Raw genomic sequence first — 9761 nt, 5'->3', positions numbered from 1 at the left:
TGCTCCCCTGAGGCCACAGGTGCCACTACTCCTACTCCCAGACCCCTGCCCAACCCGGCCAGGGCTCCCTAAGGCTGGGGCCACAGCAGGATGGCAAAATGAGATCACCATCTTGTCTGTGGGCAGAGGCCTTTCTCCTGTGCAGAAGCCATGGACCTTTGGCCCAGTTAGCAGCACAGAAAACTCCTGCCCAGAGAAGCTGGGCAGACATGCCTTGAGATTTGATCTCTCCCTGCCTCTTTCTTGCCTCTCCAGGGCACAGGCTTCTCTTTCTGAGGCTTCTGAGGTGTGTAGGAAAGGGAAGGGACTTCCTAGGGCCTAGGAAACAAAGCTTTCCCTGTTCTAGGAGAGAGGAGGGAAAGAGACAGGCTGTACATCAGGAGGAATTTTCTGGAGCACCATAGGTTGCCAAAGTCTAAAACAGGTTGTTCATTGTAGGGGCCTAGTGGACATCATCCGTGCTCCCAAGGAAATGTTCCCTTGGACTACCAGGGTCCTCTTGGTGTCCCTATTTGCCAACTCTTAGCTGCATGTCAAGGTTTGGCTTCTCAAACTTGGCTGTCCCCTGAGCCAACCAACCCCACTTCACCCAGGACTTGGATGACACACCAAGATGATGAGAAAGCAAGAGATGGGGTGGGAGTTGGGTCCCTCCTACTCTCCAGCCTCCTTTTCCAGGGGGAGGCTGGACTGGGGACTCTAAATGCCCTCTTGCTGTGGAGACTGAGGCTGGGTCTGGCTTCCCAGGCCAGGTAAGAGATAACCCTCACCTTGGTGCTGGGCCCTGGGGTAATAAGCACAGCTCTTCTCCAGCACTGCCTGCCACCCCCACCCCCACCCCGGCACCCCATTTTCTGCTTGCTGGAAGGTCAAAGTATGACTCTGGCCTAAATTTCTTCAACTGTCCCTAAAAGGATGGGATGCATTGCTGAGGGATCAGGTATGGGTATATCCAATGCCCTTGGCCTTCAGGGCCCCCACCCTCATCTGAAAGTTTTCCTGGCTTGTCCCTCTGAATCTTGGCAGCCCTGGGAGCCAGAGGACAGACTGGGGCGCTGGGCTGAGGGAAGTTCTGAGTCTCACCTTTCCTTAGTTCACCCCTCACCCCAAGGACCAGAATTGTGAGTATGGGGCCCAGATCTCCACCTCCCTGTCTGCTCCTGGTCCTCAGCCCTGCCATTGTGACCTGGAGCTGAGTCCCTGGAAAATCCCTTTCCTGCTCTGGCGAAACTGCTGTGACACAGCCCGACAAAGTCTGTGGCCAGAGGTGCCCTCAGCTCCCACACATGATAAGAGCTTTCCACCGCAAGGGAGGGAGAAGGAGTCTCCTGTGAGGTGAGGACAGGAGGGAAACTGGGGAGCATGCTGCAGAGGCACAGGGCATGGGTTGGTAGCAAGGGCTGGAGAGTTAGGAGTCTATCCTGAAGTCCAATTACAGCTCTAGTGTGAGCCAGGTCAGTGAGCCTCTTGGGGCCTCAGTTTTTTCTCTAGTTGAGGAGGCTGAAATACTTGACAGGCTATAGGAGCATCAGGATTTGGGGGCCAGGCCCTGGGAGGCAATGGTGGCTACAATGACCAGGGAAAGAAGCCTGGGCCTGGACTAGGGCTGTGGCTTTGCCCAGAGGGAGGAGGAGGCAGAGATTTAGGATGGAAAATGGACAGTAGTTGACCATTTGGGTGGAGACCACATAACCTCCCTCGACTGTCCTTCTGTGACTACAAACCTGTAAGCTCCTTCTTCCCTTGGTTTCCCAGCTGACAAACTCTCCCTTTAAGCAAACACAGACACTGCCTCCTCTGGGGTGGGCAGGAGAATGTGGGGCCTGGCCAGGTGTGAGCTCCGACTCTGAATCTCACAGCTCTGTGACCTTGGCCAAGGTACTTACCCTCCTTGGCTGCCCTGTCTTGAGGGCAGGGTTAATAAATAGGGCTCGCCTCCCATCCTGCTGTGAGGATTTTGAGAACTAGCAAACATAAAGCACAGCGCTGGCCACATGGTGAGCCTTGGAAGATGGCAGCCTTCATCATTTATGACCTCCTGGCCGTGTATCACACACCTCAATTAGTCCAGGTGCTGATGGTCACTTCCCTGACCCCTCAACTGAATCCCAAGGAAGCCCTGCTATGCCTGAGGGGAGATGCAGCATAGTCATTACCTGACTGGTGAAAACAAGGTTAGCATCAGCTTGCGGGAGCAACCCAGGGGACTCACTGGCCTAAGAGGTGGTGTCTCCCTGCCCCAAGAACCACCAGTCTGGTCACCCCGGACTTTTTTTTTTTTTTTTTTTGGAAACTTTTTTTTCTTTTAATAGTTATTGAATGTTCTACAGCTTACAGTAAATATCATAGTTACAAATTCTTGGCTTCAATCTTTCAGAGTGATCACTATCTGATCTTCAAAACAAAATGAAACAAAAACCCAAAAGAATCCAAAACAACAAAACAAAACCAGATTTACACTTCATACACACAAGGCGAGGCCACGGGGCTTTCCAATCTTTACACTCCAGGCTGTGTTTTGAAAACACTGATAAGTTCTTTGATCAAACTACTTGGAAGACACCGGTCAAAGGTTTATTATTATTATTTTAAATGCTTTTCTTTTTAAAATGTGAGTTCCAATAAAATTTAAAAATTAGATTCCAACCTGTAGATTAAAATGAATTAAAAAATACAAAATCATATACAATGCTCTCACAGGGATGTTACATGCCACGAGAACAGGTTTCTCTGTCACGTGATATGATATAGGGATGCAATGCCTTTAGTCAGGAGATAGACCCTTGGGCCTTTAAAGGTCATTATAGACAACTCCAAGTTGCTAGAGGCCTGGCCTTACCTCCCCTTGGGGTAAGGAGGAGCTTGAGTCCCACCATAGATCCACACGATCTGGCTGACTTGAGAAGGTGGTCTGTGGGCAATCCCACTCTTTTCCTGACTCACAGGCATGAGGAGGAAGGCTAGAGCCTTGAGATGCTGGTCTTGCTGGGGTCAGGCCCAAAGAGGATTTCACCCATTTGACTCCTATGGGCTGGTACTTATCTGCAAAGCTGTTCTATAGGTTCTCTTCAGGAAGGAGAGTACCCACTCTGCCAGGAGCTGCAATGGGTCCAGGGCCTCACCGCCACAGCATGAATGCCCAGGGACTATGGATGCAGCCGCAGGGAAGCAAGAGCTCTAGTTACCCTTTCTGGTTTTGTGGCAGCCAGTCCCAACTCCTGTGTTCCTCACTTGGCCACTGGGTTGGACTCAACAGCATGCAAGATAGAAAATAACCATTGGAGAAACTGAGGGAACAGGGCCCAAGTCTGGCTCAGGCAAAGTTGGCTATGGAATGTTGAAGCTGGCCTGCCAGGCAGGAATTGTGAAGGCTGGGCCCTGGAACCATGTAATACATAACTTCAGAAACAAGTTTTCTAGGAGAAGGGAACACAGGTAAAGGACAAACCCTGCAGCCAACCTGGCATGCCCATGGAAACTTGATCTCTGAGGCTCAGGAATGGAATTCAATGTTAGCCTGGTTGAGCTTCCTCTGCTGTTGGGCTGGGCCTGGATTCCCCTGGGGCTGTGCCCCTGCACGGAACCTGCCTCCTACCTGCTCACTCCACTGCCTAACCTGCCCCTCTCTGGACTCTGAAGCTTGGCAAGCAGCTGGGGACCGCACACTCTGTAGTGATGTGGTAGAACAGAGAGTGGAAAAACAGGGCTTCCATTTATCTTCACTCAAATGCAACTAAGAAATGCCATGGTGATACCTAAATGATTAATCCAGCCAGAGTGCTATAACCAAGACCACACAAAGACCAAGATCCATGTCCTCTAGGCCTTCCTTCTCTGGCCATGAGGCAGACCCAAGGAATCTGATATGCAGGGCTCCGGGCTTGGCTCAGCCAGGGCCTCACTGGGGCTCTTGGCTAAATCTTGTCTACACAAGGACGCCAGAACTTGGTGACTAAGGGCCTGCCTGCCTTTTATGCTCCATGTGATTCATTTCTGAATGCCACTCAGAACAGAGTAAGCCCCTCCAAAGGAGCATTCCAGCTGAGATTGGTAAACCTCAAACTTGGAACTATACAGTGTCTCTCTTGGTCCTGATTCTCACCCATGGGAAAAGCAAGCCCAGGGATTGAAGGCATGTGCTTTTGGCCATTCAAGGCTACATCAGGTCCCCTGGGAGTGTCGACTCACTGCGTTTGGACAGTGGGCAGGCCCTCCGGGGTCAGAAAGCAAGGGGTATGCAGGCTTCCCTGGGACACGGGTCTTTCAATGGACAGAAACCTGGGGGCTGCCCTTGAATGTGTCTTCAGCTCTCGGCATCATGACCCCAAAGTGTTATGTTCAGGTTAGGCCTTCTGTTGCCAATTTTCATCCTCCTGGTGCTGCCAGGGTCCTCAGGGCCCCTCATAAAAAATCTCAATTGGGAAGACTGAGCTCCCCAGGTCTTTTGGAATCTTCCTCTGTTTGGAACAGACAGGTAGCAGCCCACCCCTTCTTAATGCCTGCCACTGAGATCCAGCAGGTGCCAGCAGAAAGAGCAGAGGATTTGAAGAGTTCAAATCTCAGCTCTTTCTCTTAACTGTATGACTTTTGGCAAATCTCTTCAGCCATTTTTTTTTTTTTAAAGTAAGCTCTAGGCCCAGCATAGGGCTTGAACTCACAACCGAGATCAAGAGTCACATGCTCTACCAACTGAGCCAGCCACGTGCCCCAAGTCTCCTAAGCCTTTTAAGACTTAAGTTTTTCCATCTATAAAATGAGGATTTGGCAATCAATGAATGTCAAAGCACTTTGTACATTAAAAAAACATGTGGATAGGTTTGTGTGTCCTTGTTCGATATTTAGATAAGGGGATATACACTTTAGGGTCATTGCCAAGAGAGAAGAGCCACAGCAACTGTCCCGTCTCGTGAGGAAAAAAATGTTTTCACAAGTGGCAGAAAAGTTATGTTTCAGGCTCTCACCACTGGGGGGCACTCCAGACTCCAGATTCCTGGGCCCCAGGCTAATGAGGAAAGGGAGTCAGGTACAAGTTAGGGAAGCCAAGAGGGTTGGCTGGTGACTAAAACCACCTGTACCCCTAACCCTGGCCACCAAGCTTGTGGTACTGGGGGCAGGCACTGGAGTGGAGGTGTCTGCATGCTGGTGCCAGCACTGTAGCTCACTATGTCATGTGGGCACACTCCTTGTCCTCTCTGGCTTGCTGGCTTTCCTAACAATGACAGGGCCCTTCCAGCTCTGACCTTCTGTCCAGCTTTACCAATGGGCTACCCAGTATCTTTAGATGCCTCCCAAGAGATGCGTATGATCCCGCCACGAATGTTCATTCTGCCAGAGGCACACTACTACTACCCCTGCTCTCCTGGACTTGTTCCCTTTGCGATGACTCCCCAAGCTTGGCCAGGCTTGTGGATCTCCGTCAAAGCAAGAGGGGGAGGCCAGCAGAACTGGGGCTCCACCATGCACACTGAAAAGAGGGTGCTGGACTTGGGGCTCTTCCAGACCACAGCCTTTCTGCACCTTGTTTTTGCCTTGGGGCCTGTCTTTGATCTGGAATTACATACTAGGGCAAAGAAAGGGTGCAGAGCATAGATGCTTTAGTCCTCAAGCCTGTATGTGCAGTCAGACTGGAGGGAAAGCAGACAAACTGGGATTCAAGTGGCTCTGCCACTTATGAGCAAATCACTTTGCTTTCCCAAGTCTCAGTTTCCTCATGGATCAAATAGGAATAATCTATTTCACAGGGTTAAGCCACATGATGGATGTGAAATTGCTTTGTGAACTGTGAGGTACTAGATGTTAGTTTTTACTTACTGGCATAGAAAGAACAAAAGCAACAGGGCCATTCCTAGGTCTCCCCCTTTTTACTTCCTCTCTGTGGTTCTACCCAGCCCACCTAGAGGTAGCAGGGTACATGGAAACCTATTAGGATACTAGCTAGCATTCTGCTCACCTTGGCAAGCTCCCTTTTCTTCTACAATCAGTTTCCTCATTTGTTAGATGGGTGTAATAACTCTAACCCCGTCTCTCTCTCTCTCAGGGCCAGTAAATTAAAGGCTGTGAAGTGCTCTGAAATCTATGAAGCACCTGACAAATGCAAAGGTTTCCTATTATTATCATTAGTATTATTTTGGCATTTTCCACACACATATGACATAATCTAGAACAACCTTCACCCACCCTTACAAAACCAGAGAGCAGGAGGAGGTGTCTGCAAAAAATGGATTAACACTGGAAAACTTTGTTGTTTTAAAATGAAACCCCATCAGCACTCTAGAACAGACCATTTAGAACAGCTAGGTTTCTCCTCACTGGTCCTGCAGTTCCCTGGAAAGCCAAGAAGGTGGGTCCCCCAACTCCTGGCTCTGGGTTGGATGCTGATGGGCTTTGCCCTCCTGGGAATGCCAGACAACCTCTGAGGTCCTTCTGGCTCAAGAGTTTCCTGATTTCTTCCTCCTTTAAGGGAGACATGGGAGGTAGGGGTAAGGGTATGTTCAAGTGCATGTGAATTTAAAATGAAAAGGGTTGTTTAAAAGTCCCAAATGTTATCAATGATCCCATTTTGTACAGTAAAATGTTCCTGCACCCCCACCCCCACAGGAGCTGCTGGCTCAGCCAAAAGCTGGGTGCAGGGGACAATGCTGGGCAACCTGGGCTCCTGGCTGAGACTAGCCTGGACTCCTGACTTGGGGGTTCCTCTTCTCCCATGCCTCCTGGGCCTCATCCTTGTCCCCTTCTCTTTTCAGGAGGAGGGGCTTTTGTCCTAAAAGCATAGATCCTCCTTTTCAGCCAGCCCGCTTTCTCCTTCTCCTAGGGCTGGAGTCAGGTATAGAACGAAAATTCTAGATGTCTTCACAGAATTTCCAAATGCTATTTCTTCATTTGCAATTTCTGTTCCTGCCATTTGCCCCCATGGGACCTCTGCCCAGTCTTTAACCCCGCTTTGGAATTGATGGAGAAAAAGAGCAGAAACAAGAGCCCAGAGACTGTTCCAGAGTTCACCAGGTGTGAGTGCTGCTGACTTAATTTCTACAAAACCAAGCCAATCCATCCCTAGTTAAATTTTTGTGGATAACATGCCCCTAGGTAGGAAGCCTGCATTTAATGCTAATTTACTGCAAGATCTAGGGAAGTTCTTTCATCTTCTCTGAGCCTCAGCTTCCTCATCTATCAAACAGGGGAATGGATGAGATGATTGCTAAGGTCCCGTCAGTTCCATGAGTCTATGAAATGTTTATTGCTATTGCTTTTCCTTCACTATCCTGACCTTCAGAGCTGCCAGCACCCACCTGGAATGTGGTTCCTTCACTTTGGCCGTGAATGGCACAAGATAACCAAGAGCCCCACGGACAGGCTGGTGAGCCCTGGCACTGGGAAGGGCAGAGGGAAGGGAGAGAAATGCCATAGGTTCCCACTCTAATCAGGAGGAAGCATCTCATCAGAGTGGGTCCCTGTGGGCTCAAGGGGCAAGGTCTGGATTACATAGGGCATCTGGCCTTCCAAGGCTTTGGGAGGCTGGGATACCATCACCCTGCAGCTGCTTGGCAGGACTGAGGTCAAAATTACATTTTGAGGAAGTGCCAGGTCAGTTAACAACACTGTGCAAATCAGAAGGTCCAGGCCCAGACAATTTGGCGAGAGACCTTACAAATCAAAGCCAGCAGGCAAGCACCTCTCTCCCCTCTTCCTTCCCCCAGTGCCCTCCCTCCCCCCACCCTCCCTCAAGTTCTCCCAAAGAAAGAATCTGGTTTCCCCAGGTTCTCACCTGGGGTATTAAGCTGCTATGAACACTCCTACCTAATTCAGGTGGTCCTGTTCTCGGTCTGTTGCGATGGTTCTCAGAAGACATTTCCTTTGTGTCAGGACATAGTAACGTCCTAAACTAATCTTGCTCCGGAAAAATAAAGAACAATCTCCCAGAGATGTAACCTGCTCAACAGCTTTGAGTTCCTACCCTAGACCCAAGGGCCACAAGTGTTACGCTCTTCAAAGGAAATCACACCTTCAGCTGAACCATTGCAATAAACCCTGCTCTCTGCCACTAAACTAGGATCCCCGGGGACTGGATGCTTGGGGAAGGAGAGAAGAGCAGAGAGGATGTGCTTGGTCAGGAGGAGGGGACAGAGCTGGAAGGGTAGCTGCTAAGAAGGAGACATTGGGGAGAGGCAGGAGATTAGAAAAAGCAGCTTTTACAAAAACCAAAAATAAAAACCAAAACCGTTAAAGATGCATAAAGTGACCCTTGCACTTCCGTTGTCTCTTCTTGCAAATAGAGGTGGTGCTGCTAGGGAACTGCTCCAGCACCTGTGTAAGACTTGAGTAGTTGCATACAATGTGTGACTCCAGATCTGAGGAAGGAAGAGGAGAGCCATTAGTGACCATGATATTCCTGTCAGGCCATTTCAGGAAGCCACTGGATCCCCTCCCCTCACTGTGGGAGCCCTAAATGGAGCCCTCTGTGCCTCCCTAGTGGAGCTGCCTGCTTCCTGTCCAGTACCGAGAGCTCCTGGAAGACGTGGAGGGTAGGGGAGATCAGGAGGTAGGGCAGAGTTATTAAAAGTTGATGTCCCTCAGGAGCAGTCGAGGGCAGTAAGGAAGCTGGTGGGGGGGGGGATGTTGGCCCAAGGTCTCCAGCCGCCCCCCTCCCCCACTATCATCACCAACATCTGATTAAGCTAAGATTGCATCTGAAGAATGAGGACCAGAGTTAAAGGAAGTCTAGAGACTGTGGGTAAAGAGCACAGAATTTAGCACTAGAGGGCTGGAGTTCAAGTTCCAGCTTAATTCTTACTGGTTAAGTGATGTTGAACTATGCATTTATCAGTAAAACAGAACTAATAATCCTCATTTCACAGAGCTGCTCTAAGGATTATGAGATAACATACGTAGAGTATCTAGAACATATGGAAAGTGACAGCTATCACTAAGGGTAATATTACTGAACTCAGAGCAGGAAAGCAACTGGTAACTGTCACTGGCTCCTACCAACACCTGTGCTTTGCTAGGGGCAGTTCTGGTATTTGGTCATCCTCCTACCTCTCCCAGCCCAGGCCCCACTCACTTGGATGGGCTGCAGGCTTTACCAGTGCGGGGGCACATAGCTGTACGCAGGGGTCCCTTGGGCCCTGTATGTTGGCATGGACACAGGGTGTGCCCCAATCGCGGTGTGCTGGGGTGCAGTCAGCAGGGTACCTGAGCATCCAGAGAGAAGAGTAAACCCAGTGAGGCTGTCCCAGGGTATTGGGATGAAGAGGATGAAGCCATGGTCTTTCACACAACTGCTCCCCAACCTGGGCCCCCCACCTGCTCATGAACTTCCTGCCCCTCCCACCTTGCCAGGCTTCATCTCGTTAGGGAAAATTTTGCTGATACGCCAAGACAGAGTCAATCACTCATCTTCAGTGGCCTCCTTCTACTCTTCTTTGTATGCTTTTTGCAATCTACCGAGTGGAAATTGTTGGTTTATATGGTTGTATTTCCCATGGGCCCTGCTGTTCCTAAAGGCAGGGCTCTGGTCTGATCTATCAGTAACTGGTCCCCAGGACCAGAACGAAGGCTGGCACCAAGCAGATATTCGATAGCTTGCTAACCTGATTTAGGGAATGAGGCCTCAACAACCCCTTACATTAGGGGGCCACATAAAATCCCAATTCTCACCCGCTGCCCACTAGACCCCTTGTACTCTCTTCCCTCAAATGATTCTTTAAAAGTTGGGTCTCTAAAAGTTATCCACAACCCTCTTGTCATCTCACGCTCTTCTTTTG

At 49.9% G+C, this 9761-nt stretch overlaps 1 protein-coding gene across 2 annotated transcripts in view; it reads right to left on the bottom strand.

Moving 5' to 3' along the window:
- Window positions 1–2315: 2315 nt before the first annotated feature.
- The window catches only part of FAM168A (family with sequence similarity 168 member A), a 190900-nt gene continuing 183454 nt past the window's right edge, over window positions 2316–9761 (bottom strand). The window contains exons 7-8 of one of the 2 annotated variants that reach the window (XM_030331164.2): window positions 9059–9189; window positions 2316–8345 (exon numbers count right to left, since the gene is read on the bottom strand). In XM_030331164.2, coding sequence (XP_030187024.1) covers window positions 9077–9189 — 113 coding nt within the window. In that variant the 3' untranslated portion in view covers window positions 2316–8345; window positions 9059–9076. The remainder of the gene's footprint in view (window positions 8346–9058; window positions 9190–9761) is intronic. The other variant, XM_030331163.1, reaches the window with a different exon arrangement.

This window comes from Lynx canadensis, chromosome D1, assembly GCF_007474595.2.
Source record: "Lynx canadensis isolate LIC74 chromosome D1, mLynCan4.pri.v2, whole genome shotgun sequence".
Taxonomy (NCBI): Eukaryota; Metazoa; Chordata; class Mammalia; order Carnivora; family Felidae; genus Lynx; species Lynx canadensis.
Note: the sequence above shows the minus strand (reverse complement) of the source record. Positions and strands in the feature narration are given on the sequence as shown.